The following is an 18,124-nucleotide window of genomic DNA, read 5'->3' as shown; positions in this document are numbered from 1 at the left end:
CTCTCTATTCAATTCAATGGGCCCTCACTCCCTCTCGCACCCCTCTATTCAATTCAATGGGCCCTCACTCCCTCTCGCACCCCTCTATTCAATTCAATGGGCTCTCGCTCCCTCTCGCCCTCTCTATTCAATTCAATGGGCCCTCACACCCTCTCGCCCTCTCTATTCAATTCAATGGGCCCTCACTCCCTCTCGTCCTCTCTATTCAATTCAATGGGCCCTCACTCCCTCTCGCCCTCTCTATTCAATTCAATGGGCTCTCACTCCCTCTCGCCCCTCTCTATTCAATTCAATGGGCTCTCACTCCCTCTCGCCCCCTCTATTCAATTCAATGGGCTCTCGCCCTCTCTATTCAATTCAATGGGCTCTCGCCCTCTCTATTCAATTCAATGGGCCCTCACTCCCTCTCGCACCCCTCTATTCAATTCAATGGGCCCTCACTCCCTCTCGCACCCCTCTATTCAATTCAATGGGCTCTCACTCCCTCTCGCCCCCTCTATTCAATTCAATGGGCCCTCACTCCCTCTCGCCCTCTCTATTCAATTCAATGGGCCCTCACTCCCTCTCGCCCTCTCTATTCAATTCAATGGGCCCTCACTCCCTCTCGCACCCCTCTATTCAATTCAATGGGCCCTCACTCCCTCTCGCACCCCTCTATTCAATTCAATGGGCTCTCACTCCCTCTCGCCCCCTCTATTCAATTCAATGGGCCCTCACTCCCTCTCGCCCTCTCTATTCAATTCAATGGGCCCTCACTCCCTCTCGCACCCCTCTATTCAATTCAATGGGGTCTCATTCCCTCTCGCCCCCTCTATTCAATTCAATGGGGTCTCATTCTCTCTCGCCCTCTCTATTCTATTCAATGGGCCCTCACTCCCTCTCGACCTCTCTATTCAATTCTATTCGCCCTCACTCCCTCTCGCCCTCTCTATTCAATTCAATGGGCCCTCACTCCCTCTCGCACCCCTCTATTCAATTCAATGGGCCCTCACTCCCTCTCGCACCCCTCTATTCAATTCAATGGGCCCTCACTCCCTCTCGCACCCCTCTATTCAATTCAATGGGCCCTCACTCCCTCTCGCCCCCTCGCTATTCAATTCAATGGGCTCTCACTCCCTCTCGCACCCCTCTATTCAATTCAATGGGCCCTCACTCCCTCTCGCCCCCTCTATTCAATTCAATTCGCTCTCACTCCCTCTCGCCCCCTCTATTGAATTCTATTCGCTCTCACTCCCTCTCTCAGGTAACAAGCTGAGATTAGGAGAACTCCCTTTAAGAGTGTGCTCCTAATCTCAGCCCTGTGTAAAAGACACCTGGTAGCCAGAAATCTTTCTGATTGAGAGGCGGTCAAATACTTATTTCCCTCATTAAAATGCAAATCAATTTATAACATTTTTGACATGCGTTTTTCAGGATTTTTTTTCAAATAAACCTACCATTAAAATGATAGACTGATCATTTCTTTGTCAGTGGGCAAACGTACAAAATCAGCAGGGGATCAAATACTTTTTTCCCCTCACTGTACTTTTTATTCCAATGTAGATCTCTCCCTTCAGATCCCTGTCAGTTATCTTAAGTACTGATCTTAAGTAGAGCACTATGTAGGGAATAGGGCTCTGGTCTAAAGTAGTGCACTATATAGGGAATAGGGTTCCATTTGGAACACAAGCTCAGACTCTTGTCTGTAACCTGTCCTGTCAGAGCTGTACATGACGGTGTTGGGTTTCCTGCTCTTGTTGTTGTCTCCCGTCGTCTGTAATATAATCTCTTCCGTCTTCAGGTCCTGATCCCGGTCTCGCTGTTCGTGTCCATAGAGATTGTGAAGATCTGCCAGGTTTATTTCATCCATCAGGACCAAGACCTGTATGATGAGGAGACCGACTCTCATCTGCAGTGTAGAGCTCTGAACATCACCGAAGACCTCGGTCAGATGCAGTACATCTTCTCCGACAAGACCGGGACACTCACAGAGAACAAGATGGTGTTCAGGAGGTGTACGGTGGCCGGGGTGGAATACAGCCATGATGCCAACGGTGAGACTGTACTGTAGGGTTACTGTACTGTAAGGTTACTGTACTGTAGGGTTACTGTACTTTAGGGTTACTGTGGGGTTACTGTACTGTAGGGTTACTGTACTGTAGGGTTACTGTACTGTAGGGTTACTGTAGGGTTACTGTATGGTTACTGTACTGTAGGGTTACTGTACTGTAGGGTTACTGTACTGTAGGGTTACTGTAGGGTTACTGTACTGTAGGGTGACTGTACTGTAGGGTGACTGTACTGTAGGGTTACTGTAGGGTTACTATACTGTAGGGTTACTGTAGGGTTACTGTAGGGTGACTGTACTGTAGGGTTACTGTACTGTAGGGTTACTGCAGGGTTACTGTACTGTAGGGTTACTATACTGCAGGGTGACTGTACTGTAGGGTTACTGTACTGTAGGGTTACTGCACTGTAGGGTTACTGCAGGGTTACTGTACTGTAGGGTTACTGTACTGTAGGGTTACTGCAGGGTTACTGTACTGTAGGGTTACTATACTGCAGGGTGACTGTACTGTAGGGTTACTGTACTGTAGGGTTACTGCACTGTAGGGTTACTGCAGGGTTACTGTACTGTAGGGTTACTGTACTGTACTGTAGGGTTACTGTACTGTAGGGTTACTGTACTGTAGGGTTACTATACTGTAGGGTTACTGTAGGGTTACTGTAGGGTGACTGTACTGTAGGGTGACTGTACTGTAGGGTTACTGTACTGTAGGGTTACTGCAGGGTTACTGTACTGTAGGGTTACTATACTGCAGGGTGACTGTACTGTAGGGTTACTGTACTGTAGGGTTACTGCACTGTAGGGTTACTGCAGGGTTACTGTACTGTAGGGTTACTGTACTGTAGGGTTACTGTACTGTAGGGTTACTGTACTGTACTGTAGGGTGACTGTACTGTAGGGTGACTGTACTGTAGGGTTACTATACTGTAGGGTGACTATACTGTAGGGTGACTATACTGTAGGGTGACTGTACTGTAGGGTGACTGTACTGTAGGGTGACTGTACTGTAGGGTGACTGTAGGGTGACTGTAGGGTTACTGTACTGTGGGGTTACTGTACTGTAGGGTGACTGTACTGTAGGGTGACTGTACTGTAGGGTGACTGTACTGTGGGGTTACTGTACTGTAGGGTGACTGTACTGTAGGGTTACTGTAGGGTGACTGTACTGTGGGGTTACTGTACTGTAGGGTTACTGTACTGTAGGGGTACTGTAGGGTTACTGTAGGGTGACTGTACTGTAGGGTGACTGTACTGTAGGGTTACTGTACTGTAGGGTGGCTGTACTGTAGGGTTACTGTACTGTAGGGTGACTGTACTGTACTGTAGGGTTACTATACTGTAGGGTGACTGTACTGTACTGTAGGGTTACTGTACTGTAGGGTGACTGTACTGTAGGGTGACTGTACTGTACTGTAGGGTGACTGTACTGTAGGGTGACTGTACTGTACTGTAGGGTTACTGTACTGTGGGGTTACTGTACTGTAGGGTTACTATACTGTAGGGTTACTGTACTGTAGGGTGACTGTACTGTAGGGTGACTGTACTGTACTGTAGGGTGACTGTACTGTAGGGTGACTGTACTGTAGGGTGACTGTACGGGGTGCTGAGGGCTGTACTGTAGGGTTACTGTACTGTAGGGTTACTGTACTTTAGGGTTACTGTGGGGTTACTGTACTGTAGGGTTACTGTACTGTAGGGTTACTGTACTGTAGGGTTACTGTAGGCTCGTACGGGGTGACTGTACTGTAGGGTTACTGTAGGGTTACTATACTGTAGGGTTACTGTAGGGATACTGTAGGGTTACTGTAGGGTTACTGTACTGTAGGGTTACTGCAGGGTTACTGTACTGTAGGGTTACTATACTGCAGGGTTACTATACTGCAGGGTGACTGTACTGTAGGTTTACTGCACTGTAGGGTTACTGCAGAGTTACTGTACTGTAGGGTTACTGTACTGTAGGGTTACTGCAGGGTTACTGTACTGTAGGGTTACTATACTGCAGGGTGACTGTACTGTAGGGTTACTGTACTGTAGGGTTACTGTACTGTACTGTAGGGTTACTATACTGTAGGGTTACTGTAGGGTTACTGTAGGGTGACTGTACTGTAGGGTGACTGTACTGTAGGGTTACTGTACTGTAGGGTTACTGCAGGGTTACTGTACTGTAGGGTGACTGTACTGTAGGGTGACTGTACTGTAGGGTGACTGTACTGTAGGGTGACTGTACTGTAGGGTGACTGTACTGTAGGGTGACTGTACTGTAGGGTGACTGTACTGTGGGGTTACTGTACTGTAGGGTGACTGTACTGTAGGGTGACTGTACTGTAGGGGTACTGTAGGGTGACTGTACTGTGGGGTTACTGTACTGTAGGGTTACTGTACTGTAGGGTTACTGTAGGGTTACTGTACTGTAGGGTGACTGTACTGTAGGGTTACTGTACTGTAGGGTTACTGTACTGTAGGGTGGCTGTACTGTAGGGTTACTGTACTGTAGGGTGACTGTACTGTACTGTAGGGTTACTATACTGTAGGGTGACTGTACTGTACTGTAGGGTGACTGTACTGTAGGGTGACTGTACTGTAGGGTGACTGTACTGTACTGTAGGGTGACTGTACTGTAGGGTGACTGTACTGTACTGTAGGGTGACTGTACTGTACTGTAGGGTTACTGTACTGTGGGGTTACTGTACTGTAGGGTTACTATACTGTAGGGTTACTGTACTGTAGGGTGACTGTACTGTAGGGTGACTGTACTGTACTGTAGGGTGACTGTACTGTAGGGTGACTGTACTGTAGGGTTACTGTAGGGTTACTGTACTGTAGGGTTACTGTAGGGTTACTGTACTGTAGGGTGACTGTACTGTAGGGTGACTATACTGTAGGGTTATGATACTGTAGGGTTACTATACTGTAGGGTTACTGTACTGTAGGGTTACTGTACTGTAGGGTGACTGTACTGTAGGGTGACTGTACTGTAGGGTGACTGTACTGTAGGGTTACTGTAGGGTGACTGTACTGTAGGGTGACTGTACTGTAGGGTGACTGTACTGTAGGGTGACTGTAGGGTTACTGTAGGGTTACTGTAGGGTTACTGTACTGTAGGGTTACTGTAGGGTTACTGTAGTGTAGGGTTACTGTAGTGTAGGGTTACTGTAGTGTAGGGTTACTGTAGGGTTACTGTACTGTAGGGTTACTGTACTGTGGGGTGACTGTACTGTGGGCTGACTGTACTGTAGGGTTACTGTAGTGTAGGGTTACTGTACTGTAGGTTTACTGTAGGGTTACTGTACTGTAGGGTTACTGTACTGTAGGGTTACTGTAGGGTTACTGTACTGTAGGGTTACTGTACTGTAGGGTTACTGTAGTGTAGGGTTACTGTAGTGTAGGGTTACTGTAGGGTTACTGTACTGTAGGGTGACTGTACTGTGGGGTGACTGTACTGTGGGGTGCTGTACTGTGGGGTGACTGTACTATAGGGTTACTGTACTGTGGGGTGACTGTACTGTAGGGTTACTGTACTGTAGGGTTACTGTACTGCAGGGTTACTGTACTGTAGGGTTACTGTACTGTAGGGTTACTGTACTGTAGGGTGACTGTACTGTAGGGTGACTGTACTGTAGGGTGACTGTAGGGTTACTGTACTGTAGGGTTACTGTAGGGTTACTGTACAGTAGAGTTACTGTACTGTAGGGTTACTGTAGGGTAACTGTACTGTGGGGTTACTGTACTGTGGGGTTACTGTACTGTAGGGTTACTGTACTGTAGGGTTACTGTACTGTAGGGTTACTGTAGGGTTACTGTACTGTAGGGTAACTGTACTGTAGGGTTACTGTACTGTAGGGTTACTGTACTGTAGGGTTACTATACTGTAGGGTGACTGTACTGTAGGGTGACTGTACTGTAGGGTTACTGTACTGTAGGGTTACTGCAGGGTGACTACTGTAGGGTTACTGTACTGTAGGGTGACTGTACTGTAGGGTGACTGTACTGTAGGGTTACTGTACTGTAGGGTGACTGTACTGTAGGGTGACTGTACTGTAGGGTGACTGTAGGGTAACTGTACTGTAGGGTTACTGTACTGTAGGGTTACTGTACTGTGGGGTTACTGTACTGTGGGGTGACTGTACTGTAGGGTGACTGTACTGTAGGGTGACTGCTGAGGGGTTACTGTACTGTAGGGTTACTGTACTGTAGGGTGACTGTACTGTAGGGTGACTGCAGGGTTACTGTACTGTAGGGTTACTGTACTGTAGGGTTACTGTACTGTAGGGTGACTGTACTGTAGGGTGACTGTACTGTAGGGTTACTGTAGGGTTACTGTAGGGTAACTGTACTGTAGGGTTACTGTACTGTAGGGTTACTGCAGGGTTACTGCAGGGTTACTGTACTGTAGGGTTACTGTACTGTAGGGTGACTGTACTGTAGGGTGACTGTACTGTAGGGTGACTGTACTGTAGGGTGACTGTACTGTAGGGTTACTGCAGGGTGACTACTGTAGGGTTACTGTACTGTAGGGTTACTGTACTGTAGGGTGACTGTACTGTAACTGTACTGTAGGGTTACTGTACTGTAGGGTTACTGCAGGGTTACTGTACTGTGGGGTTACTGTACTGTAGGGTTACTGTACTGTAGGGTTACTGTACTGTGGGGTTACTGTACTGTGGGGTGACTGTACTGTGGGGTGACTGTACTGTGGGGTGACTGTACTGTGGGGTGACTGTACTGTAGGGTGACTGTACTGTAGGGTGACTGCAGGGTTACTGTACTGTAGGGTTACTGTACTGTAGGGTGACTGTACTGTAGGGTTACTGTAGGGTTACTGTAGGGTAACTGTACTGTAGGGTTACTGTACTGTAGGGTTACTGCAGGGTTACTGTACTGTAGGGTGACTGTACTGTAGGGTGACTGTACTGTAGGGTGACTGTACTGTAGGGTGACTGTACTGTAGGGTGACTGTACTGTAGGGTTACTGTACTGTGGGGTTACTGTACTGTGGGGTGACTGTACTGTAGGGTGACTGTACTGTAGGGTTACTGTAGGGTAACTGTACTGTAGGGTTACTGTACTGTAGGGTTACTGTACTGTAGGGTTACTGTAGGGTTACTGTACTGTAGGGTTACTGTACTGTAGGGTGACTGTACTGTAGGGTTACTGTACTGTAGGGTTACTGTACTGTAGGGTGGCTGTACTGTAGGGTTACTGTACTGTAGGGTGACTGTACTGTACTGTAGGGTTACTATACTGTAGGGTGACTGTACTGTACTGTAGGGTGACTGTACTGTAGGGTGACTGTACTGTAGGGTGACTGTACTGTAGGGTGACTGTAGGGTGACTGTACTGTACTGTAGGGTGACTGTACTGTACTGTGGGGTTACTGTACTGTAGGGTTACTATACTGTAGGGTTACTGTACTGTAGGGTGACTGTACTGTAGGGTGACTGTACTGTACTGTAGGGTGACTGTACTGTAGGGTGACTGTACTGTAGGGTGTCTGTACTGTAGGGTTACTGTAGGGTTACTGTACTGTAGGGTTACTGTAGGGTTACTGTACTGTAGGGTGACTGTACTGTAGGGTGACTATACTGTAGGGTTATGATACTGTAGGGTTACTATACTGTAGGGTTACTGTACTGTAGGGTTACTGCACTGTAGGGTGACTGTACTGTAGGGTGACTGTACTGTAGGGTTACTGTAGGGTGACTGTACTGTAGGGTGACTGTACTGTAGGGTGACTGTACTGTAGGGTGACTGTAGGGTTACTGTAGGGTTACTGTACTGTAGGGTTACTGTAGGGTTACTGTACTGTAGGGTTACTGTAGGGTTACTGTAGTGTAGGGTTACTGTAGTGTAGGGTTACTGTAGGGTTACTGTAGGGTTACTGTACTGTAGGGTTACTGTACTGTGGGGTGACTGTACTGTGGGGTGACTGTACTGTGGGGTTACTGTACTGTAGGGTTACTGTAGTGTAGGGTTACTGTACTGTAGGTTTACTGTAGGGTTACTGTACTGTAGGGTTACTGTACTGTAGGGTTACTGTAGGGTTACTGTACTGTAGGGTTACTGTACTGTAGGGTTACTGTACTGTAGGGTTACTGTAGTGTAGGGTTACTGTAGTGTAGGGTTACTGTAGGGTTACTGTACTGTAGGGTGACTGTACTGTGGGGTGACTGTACTGTAGGGTTACTGTACTGTAGGGTTACTGTACTGTAGGGTTACTGTACTGCAGGGTTACTGTACTGTAGGGTGACTGTACTGTAGTGTGACTGTACTGTAGGGTGACTGTACTGTAGGGTGACTGTACTGTAGGGTGACTGTACTGTAGGGTGACTGTACTGTAGGGTTACTGTACTGTAGGGTTACTGTAGGGTTACTGTACTGTAGGGTTACTGTAGGGTTACTGTACAGTAGTTACTGTACTGTAGGGTTACTGTAGGGTAACTGTACTGTGGGGTTACTGTACTGTGGGGTTACTGTACTGTGGGGTTACTGTACTGTAGGGTTACTGTAGGGTTACTGTACTGTAGGGTAACTGTACTGTAGGGTTACTGTACTGTAGGGTGACTGTACTGTAGGGTGACTGTACTGTAGGGTTACTGTACTGTAGGGTTACTGCAGGGTGACTACTGTAGGGTTACTATACTGTAGGGTTACTGTACTGTAGGGTTACTGTACTGTAGGGTGACTGTACTGTAGGGTGACTGTACTGTAGGGTGACTGTACTGTAGGGTTACTGTACTGTAGGGTGACTGTACTGTAGGGTGACTGTACTGTAGGGTTACTGCAGGGTGACTACTGCAGGGTGACTACTGTAGGGTTACTGTACTGTAGGGTTACTGTACTGTAGGGTGACTGTACTGTAGGGTGACTGTACTGTAGGGTTACTGTAGGGTAACTGTACTGTAGGGTTACTGTACTGTAGGGTTACTGTACTGCAGGGTTACTGTACTGTAGGGTTACTGTACTGTGGGGTGACTGTACTGTAGGGTGACTGTACTGTAGGGTGACTGCAGGGTTACTGTACTGTAGGGTTACTGTACTGTAGGGTGACTGTACTGTAGGGTGACTGTACTGTAGGGTGACTGTACTGTAGGGTTACTGTAGGGTTACTGTAGGGTAACTGTACTGTAGGGTTACTGCAGGGTTACTGTACTGTAGGGTTACTGTACTGTAGGGTGACTGTACTGTAGGGTGACTGTACTGTAGGGTGACTGTACTGTAGGGTTACTGTACTGTAGGGTGACTGTACTGTAGGGTTACTGCAGGGTGACTACTGTAGGGTTACTGTACTGTAGGGTTACTGTACTGTAGGGTGACTGTACTGTAGGGTGACTGTACTGTAGGGTGACTGTACTGTAACTGTACTGTAGGGTTACTGTACTGTAGGGTTACTGCAGGGTTACTGTACTGTGGGGTTACTGTACTGTGGGGTGACTGTACTGTGGGGTGACTGTACTGTAGGGTGACTGTACTGTAGGGTGATTGTACTGTAGGGTGACTGCAGGGTTACTGTACTGTAGGGTTACTGTACTGTAGGGTTACTGTACTGTAGGGTGACTGTACTGTAGGGTGACTGTACTGTAGGGTTACTGTAGGGTTACTGTAGGGTAACTGTACTGTAGGGTTACTGTACTGTAGGGTTACTGTACTGTAGGGTGACTGTACTGTAGGGTGACTGTACTGTAGGGTGACTGTACTGTAGGGTGACTGTACTGTAGGGTGACTGTACTGTGGGGTTACTGTACTGTGGGGTGACTGTACTGTAGGGTGACTGTACTGTAGGGTTACTGTACTGTAGGGTTACTGTACTGTAGGGTGACTGTACTGTAGGGTTACTGTACTGTAGGGTTACTGTACTGTAGGGTGGCTGTACTGTAGGGTTACTGTACTGTAGGGTGACTGTACTGTACTGTAGGGTTACTATACTGTAGGGTGACTGTACTGTACTGTAGGGTTACTGTACTGTAGGGTGACTGTACTGTAGGGTGACTGTACTGTAGGGTGACTGTACTGTAGGGTGACTGTAGGGTGACTGTACTGTACTGTAGGGTGACTGTACTGTACTGTGGGGTTACTGTACTGTGGGGTTACTGTACTGTAGGGTTACTATACTGTAGGGTGACTGTACTGTAGGGTGACTGTACTGTACTGTAGGGTGACTGTACTGTAGGGTGACTGTACTGTAGGGTGTCTGTACTGTAGGGTTACTGTAGGGTTACTGTACTGTAGGGTTACTGTAGGGTTACTGTACTGTAGGGTGACTGTACTGTAGGGTGACTATACTGTAGGGTTATGATACTGTAGGGTTACTATACTGTAGGGTTACTGTACTGTAGGGTTACTGCACTGTAGGGTGACTGTACTGTAGGGTGACTGTACTGTAGGGTGACTGTAGGGTGACTGTACTGTAGGGTGACTGTACTGTAGGGTGACTGTACTGTAGGGTGACTGTAGGGTTACTGTAGGGTTACTGTACTGTAGGGTTACTGTAGGGTTACTGTAGTGTAGGGTTACTGTAGTGTAGGGTTACTGTAGTGTAGGGTTACTGTAGGGTTACTGTAGGGTTACTGTACTGTAGGGTTACTGTACTGTGGGGTGACTGTACTGTGGGGTGACTGTACTGTGGGGTTACTGTACTGTAGGGTTACTGTAGTGTAGGGTTACTGTACTGTAGGTTTACTGTAGGGTTACTGTACTGTAGGGTTACTGTACTGTAGGGTTACTGTAGGGTTACTGTACTGTAGGGTTACTGTACTGTAGGGTTACTGTAGTGTAGGGTTACTGTAGTGTAGGGTTACTGTAGGGTTACTGTACTGTAGGGTGACTGTACTGTGGGGTGACTGTACTGTGGGGTGACTGTACTGTGGGGTGACTGTACTATAGGGTTACTGTACTGTGGGGTGACTGTACTGTAGGGTTACTGTACTGTAGGGTTACTGTACTGTAGGGTTACTGTACTGTAGGGTGACTGTACTGTAGTGTGACTGTACTGTAGGGTGACTGTACTGTAGGGTGACTGTACTGTAGGGTTACTGTACTGTAGGGTTACTGTACTGTAGGGTTACTGTAGGGTTACTGTACTGTAGGGTTACTGTAGGGTTACTGTACAGTAGAGTTACTGTACTGTAGGGTTACTGTAGGGTAACTGTACTGTGGGGTTACTGTACTGTGGGGTTACTGTACTGTGGGGTTACTGTACTGTAGGGTTACTGTACTGTAGGGTTACTGTAGGGTTACTGTACTGTAGGGTAACTGTACTGTAGGGTTACTGTACTGTAGGGTGACTGTACTGTAGGGTGACTGTACTGTAGGGTGACTGTACTGTAGGGTGACTGTACTGTAGGGTTACTGTACTGTAGGGTTACTGTACTGTAGGGTTACTGCAGGGTGACTACTGTAGGGTTACTATACTGTAGGTTTACTGTACTGTAGGGTGACTGTACTGTAGGGTTACTGTACTGTAGGGTGACTGTACTGTAGGGTGACTGTACTGTAGGGTGACTGTAGGGTGACTGTAGGGTGACTGTACTGTAGGGTGACTGTACTGTAGGGTGACTGTACTGTAGGGTGACTGTACTGTAGGGTTACTGTACTGTAGGGTTACTGCAGGGTGACTACTGTAGGGTTACTGTACTGTAGGGTTACTGTACTGTAGGGTGACTGTACTGTAGGGTGACTGTACTGTAGGGTGACTGTACTGTAGGGTGACTGTACTGTAGGGTAACTGTACTGTAGGGTTACTGTACTGTATGGTTACTGTACTGCAGGGTTACTGTACTGCAGGGTTACTGTACTGCAGGGTTACTGTACTGTAGGGTGACTGTACTGTAGGGTGACTGTACTGTAGGGTGACTGTAGGGTGACTACTGTAGGGTTACTGTACTGTAGGGTTACTGTACTGTAGGGTGACTGTACTGTAGGGTGACTACTGTAACTGTACTGTAGGGTTACTGTACTGTAGGGTTACTGCAGGGTTACTGTACTGTGGGGTTACTGTACTGTGGGGTTACTGTACTGTGGGGTTACTGTACTGTAGGGTTACTGTACTGTGGGGTGACTGTACTGTGGGGTGACTGTACTGTAGGGTGACTGTACTGTAGGGTGACTGCAGGGTTACTGTACTGTAGGGTTACTGTACTGTAGGGTTACTGTACTGTAGGGTGACTGTACTGTAGGGTGACTGTAGGGTTACTGTAGGGTAACTGTACTGTAGGGTTACTGTACTGTAGGGTTACTGCAGGGTTACTGTACTGTAGGGTGACTGTACTGTAGGGTGACTGTACTGTAGGGTGACTGTACTGTAGGGTTACTGTACTGTGGGGTTACTGTACTGTGGGGTGACTGTACTGTAGGGTGACTGTACTGTAGGGTTACTGTAGGGTAACTGTACTGTAGGGTTACTGTACTGTAGGGTTACTGCAGGGTTACTGTACTGCGGGGTTACTGTACTGTGGGGTGACTGTACTGTAGGGTTACTGTACTGTAGGGTTACTGTACTGTGGGGTTACTGTACTGTGGGGTTACTGTACTGTGGGGTTACTGTAGTGTAGGGTGACTGTACTGTAGGGTTACTGTAGGGTTACTATACTGTAGGGTTACTATACTGTAGGGTGACTGTACTGTAGGGTTACTGTAGGGTTACTGTACTGTAGGGTGACTGTACTGTAGGGTTACTGCAGGGTGACTACTGTAGGGTTACTATACTGTAGGGTTACTGTACTGTAGGGTTACTGTACTGTAGGGTGACTGTACTGTAGGGTGACTGTACTGTAGGGTGACTGTAGGGTAACTGTACTGTAGGGTTACTGTACTGTAGGGTTACTGCAGGGTTACTGTACTGTGGGGTTACTGTACTGTAGGGTTACTGTACTGTGGGGTGACTGTACTGTGGGGTGACTGTACTGTAGGGTGACTGTACTGTAGGGTGACTGTACTGTAGGGTGACTGTACTGTAGGGTGACTGCAGGGTTACTGTACTGTAGGGTTACTGTACTGTAGGGTGACTGTACTGTAGGGTGACTGTACTGTAGGGTTACTGTAGGGTAACTGTACTGTAGGGTAACTGTACTGTAGGGTTACTGTACTGTAGGGTTACTGCAGGGTTACTGTACTGTAGGGTTACTGTACTGTAGGGTTACTGTACTGTAGGGTGACTGTACTGTAGGGTGACTGTACTGTAGGGTGACTGTACTGTAGGGTTACTGCAGGGTGACTACTGTAGGGTTACTATACTGTAGGGTTACTGTACTGTAGGGTTACTGTACTGTAGGGTGACTGTACTGTAGGGTGACTGTACTGTAACTGTACTGTAGGGTTACTGTACTGTAGGGTTACTGCATGGTTACTGCACTGTGGGGTTACTGTACCGTAGGGTTACTGTACTGTAGGGTTACTGTACTGTGGGGTGACTGTACTGTGGGGTGACTGTACTGTAGGGTGACTGTACTGTAGGGTGACTGTACTGTAGGGTTACTGTACTGTAGGGTGACTGTACTGTAGGGTGACTGTACTGTAGGGTTACTGTAGGGTTACTGTAGGGTAACTGTACTGTAGGGTTACTGTACTGTAGGGTTACTGCAGGGTTACTGTACTGTAGGGTGACTGTACTGTAGGGTGACTGTACTGTAGGGTTACTGCAGGGTTACTGTACTGTAGGGTGACTGTACTGTAGGGTGACTGTACTGTAGGGTGACTGTACTGTAGGGTGACTGTACTGTAGGGTTACTGTAGGGTAACTGTACTGTAGGGTTACTGTACTGTAGGGTTACTGCAGGGTTACTGTACTGCGGGGTTACTGTACTGCGGGGTTACTGTACTGTAGGGTGACTGTACTGTAGGGTGACTGTACTGTAGGGTGACTGTACTGTGGGGTGACTGTACTGTGGGGTTACTGTACTGTGGGGTGACTGTAGTGTAGGGTGACTGTACTGTAGGGTTACTGTAGGGTTACTATACTGTAGGGTTACTATACTGTAGGGTGACTGTACTGTAGGGTTACTGCAGGGTTACTGTACTGCGGGGTTACTGTACTGCGGGGTTACTGTACTGTGGGGTGACTGTACTGTAGGGTGACTGTACTGTAGGGTGACTGTACTGTGGGGTTACTGTACTGTGGGGTTACTGTACTGTGGGGTTACTGTAGTGTGGGGTGACTGTACTGTAGGGTTACTGTAGGGTTACTATACTGTAGGGTTACTATACTGTAGGGTGACTGTACTGTAGGGTTACTGTAGGGTTACTGTACTGTAGGGTGACTGTACTGTAGGGTTACTGTACTGTAGGGTTACTGTACTGTAGGGTTACTGTAGGGTTACTGTACTGTAGGGTTACTGTACTGTAGGGTTACTGTACTGTAGGGTTACTATACTGTAGGGTTACTGTACTGTAGGGTTACTGTACTGTAGGGCGAATGTACTGTAGGGTTACTGTAGGGTGACTGTACTGTAGGGTTACTGTACTGTAGGGTTACTGTACTGTAGGGTTACTGTACTGTAGGGTTACTGTAGGGTTACTGTACTGTAGGGTTACTATACTGTAGGGTTACTGTACTGTAGGGTTACTGTACTGTAGGGTTACTGTAGGGTTACTATACTGTAGGGTTACTATACTGTAGGGTTACTATACTGTAGGGTGACTGTACTGTAGGGTTACTGTACTGTAGGGTGACTGTACTGTAGGGTTACTGTACTGTAGGGTTACTGTACTGTAGGGTTACTGTACTGCAGGGTGACTGTACTGCAGGGTTGCTATACTGCAGGGTTACTGTACTGTAGGGTTACTGTACTGTAGGGTTACTGTACTGCAGGGTTACTGTACTGCAGGGTGACTGTACTGCAGGGTGACTGTACTGCAGGGTGACTGTACTGTAGGGTGACTGTTTTGTAGGGTTACTGTACTGTAGGGTTACTGTACTGTAGGGTTACTGTAGGGTTACTGTACTTTAGGGTTACTGTAGGGTTACTGTACAGTAGAGTTACTGTACTGTAGGGTTACTGTAGGGTAACTGTACTGTGGGGTTACTGTACTGTGGGGTTACTGTACTGTAGGGTTACTGTACTGTAGGGTTACTGTACTGTAGGGTTACTGTAGGGTAACTGTACTGTAGGGTAACTGTACTGTAGGGTAACTGTACTGTAGGGTTACTGTACTGTAGGGTGACTGTACTGTAGGGTGACTGTACTGTAGGGTGACTGTACTGTAGGGTTACTGCAGGGTGACTACTGTAGGGTTACTGTACTGTAGGGTGACTGTACTGTAGGGTGACTGTACTGTAGGGTGACTGTACTGTAGGGTGACTGTACTGTAGGGTGACTGTAGGGTTACTGTACTGTAGGGTTACTGTACTGTGGGGTGACTGTACTGTGGGGTGACTGTACTGTGGGGTGACTGTACTGTGGGGCTGACTGTGGGGTGACTGTACTGTGGGTGACTGTACTGTAGGGTGACTGTACTGTAGGGTGACTGCAGGGTTACTGTACTGTAGGGTTACTGTACTGTAGGGTGACTGTACTGTAGGGTGACTGTACTGTAGGGTGACTGGTGACTGTACTGTAGGGTGACTGTAGGGTTACTGTAGGGTAACTGTACTGTAGGGTTACTGTACTGTAGGGTTACTGCAGGGTTACTGTACTGTAGGGTTACTGTACTGTAGGGTGACTGTACTGTAGGGTGACTGTACTGTAGGGTGACTGTACTGTAGGGTGACTGTACTGTAGGGTTACTGCAGGGTGACTACTGTAGGGTTACTGTACTGTAGGGTTACTGTACTGTAGGGTGACTGTACTGTAGGGTGACTGTACTGTAGGGTGACTGTACTGTAACTGTACTGTAGGGTTACTGTACTGTAGGGTTACTGCAGGGTTACTGTACTGTGGGGTTACTGTACTGTAGGGTTACTGTACTGTGGGGTTACTGTACTGTGGGGTGACTGTACTGTGGGGTGACTGTACTGTAGGGTGACTGTACTGTAGGGTGACTGTACTGTAGGGTGACTGCAGGGTTACTGTACTGTAGGGTTACTGTACTGTAGGGTGACTGTACTGTAGGGTGAGTGTACTGTAGGGTTACTGTAGGGTTACTGTAGGGTTACTGTACTGTAGGGTTACTGTACTGTAGGGTTACTGCAGGGTTACTGTACTGTAGGGTTACTGTACTGTAGGGTGACTGTACTGTAGGGTGACTGTACTGTAGGGTTACTGTACTGTGGGGTGACTGTACTGTGGGGTGACTGTACTGTAGGGTGACTGTACTGTAGGGTGACTGTACTGTAGGGTTACTGTAGGGTTACTGTACTGTAGGGTTACTGCAGGGTTACTGTACTGCGGGGTTACTGTACTGCGGGGTTACTGTACTGTGGGGTGACTGTACTGTAGGGTGACTGTACTGTGGGGTTACTGTACTGTGGGGTTACTGTACTGTGGGGTTACTGTAGTGTGGGGTGACTGTACTGTAGGGTTACTGTAGGGTTACTATACTGTAGGGTTACTATACTGTAGGGTGACTGTACTGTAGGGTTACTGTAGGGTTACTGTACTGTAGGGTGACTGTACTGTAGGGTGACTGTACTGTAGGGTGACTGTACTTTAGGGTTACTGCAGGGTGACTACTGTAGGGTTACTATACTGTAGGGTGACTGTACTGTAGGGTGACTGTACTGTAGGGTGACTGTAGGGTAACTGTACTGTAGGGTTACTGTACTGTAGGGTTACTGCAGGGTTACTGTACTGTGGGGTTACTGTACTGTGGGGTTACTGTACTGTGGGGTTACTGTACTGTGGGGTTACTGTACTGTGGGGTGACTGTACTGTGGGGTGACTGTACTGTAGGGTGACATTACTGTACGGTGACTGTACTGTAGGGTGACTGTACTGTAGGGTTACTGTACTGTAGGGTTACTGTACTGTAGGGTGACTGTACTGTAGGGTGACTGTACTGTAGGGTTACTGTAGGGTAACTGTACTGTAGGGTTACTGTACTGTAGGGTTACTGTACTGTAGGGTTACTGTACTGTAGGGTGACTGTACTGTAGGGTGACTGTACTGTAGGGTTACTGTACTGTAGGGTGACTGTACTGTAGGGTTACTGCAGGGTGACTACTGTAGGGTTACTATACTGTAGGGTTACTGTACTGTAGGGTGACTGTACTGTAGGGTGACTGTACTGTAGGGTGACTGTACTGTAGGGGCTGTACTGTGGGGACTGCTGTGGGGTTACTGTACTGTGGGGTTACTGTAGTGTGGGGTGACTGTACTGTGGGGTTACTGTAGGGTTACTATACTGTAGGGTTACTATACTGTAGGGTGACTGTACTGTAGGGTTACTGTACTGTAGGGTGACTGTACTGTAGGGTTACTGTACTGTAGGGTTACTGCAGGGTGACTACTGTAGGGTTACTATACTGTAGGGTTACTGTACTGTAGGGTGACTGTACTGTAGGGTGACTGTACTGTAGGGTGACTGTAGGGTAACTGTACTGTAGCGTTACTGTACTGTAGGGTTACTGCAGGGTTACTGTACTGTGGGGTTACTGTACTGTAGGGTTACTGTACTGTGGGGTTACTGTACTGTGGGGTGACTGTACTGTGGGGTGACTGTACTGTAGGGTGACATTACTGTACGGTGACTGTACTGTAGGGTGACTGTACTGTAGGGTTACTGTACTGTAGGGTTACTGTACTGTAGGGTGACTGTACTGTAGGGTGACTGTACTGTAGGGTTACTGTAGGGTAACTGTACTGTAGGGTTACTGTACTGTAGGGTTACTGTACTGTAGGGTTACTGTACTGTAGGGTGACTGTACTGTAGGGTGACTGTACTGTAGGGTGACTGTACTGTAGGGTGACTGTACTGTAGGGTTACTGCAGGGTGACTACTGTAGGGTTACTATACTGTAGGGTTACTGTACTGTAGGGTTACTGTACTGTAGGGTGACTGTACTGTAGGGTGACTGTACTGTAACTGTACTGTAGGGTTACTGTACTGTAGGGTTACTGCAGGGTTACTGTACTGTGGGGTTACTGTACTGTAGGGTTACTGTACTGTGGGGTTACTGTACTGTGGGGTGACTGTACTGTGGGGTGA

The 18,124-nt window shown here is 47.6% G+C and overlaps 1 protein-coding gene across 1 annotated transcript in view; it reads left to right on the top strand.

Moving 5' to 3' along the window:
- The window catches only part of atp10a (ATPase phospholipid transporting 10A), a 206,094-nt gene that overhangs the window by 50,798 nt on the left and 137,172 nt on the right, over nucleotides 1–18,124 (top strand). Inside the window, exon 7 of the mRNA XM_082962802.1 lies at nucleotides 1,781–2,033. Coding sequence (XP_082818928.1) covers nucleotides 1,781–2,033 — 253 coding nt within the window. The remainder of the gene's footprint in view (nucleotides 1–1,780; nucleotides 2,034–18,124) is intronic.

The sequence above is a fragment of the Salmo salar genome, chromosome 16, assembly GCF_965601325.2.
Source record: "Salmo salar chromosome 16, fSalSal1, whole genome shotgun sequence".
NCBI classification, from domain to species: domain Eukaryota; kingdom Metazoa; phylum Chordata; class Actinopteri; order Salmoniformes; family Salmonidae; genus Salmo; species Salmo salar.
Note: the sequence above shows the minus strand (reverse complement) of the source record. Positions and strands in the feature narration are given on the sequence as shown.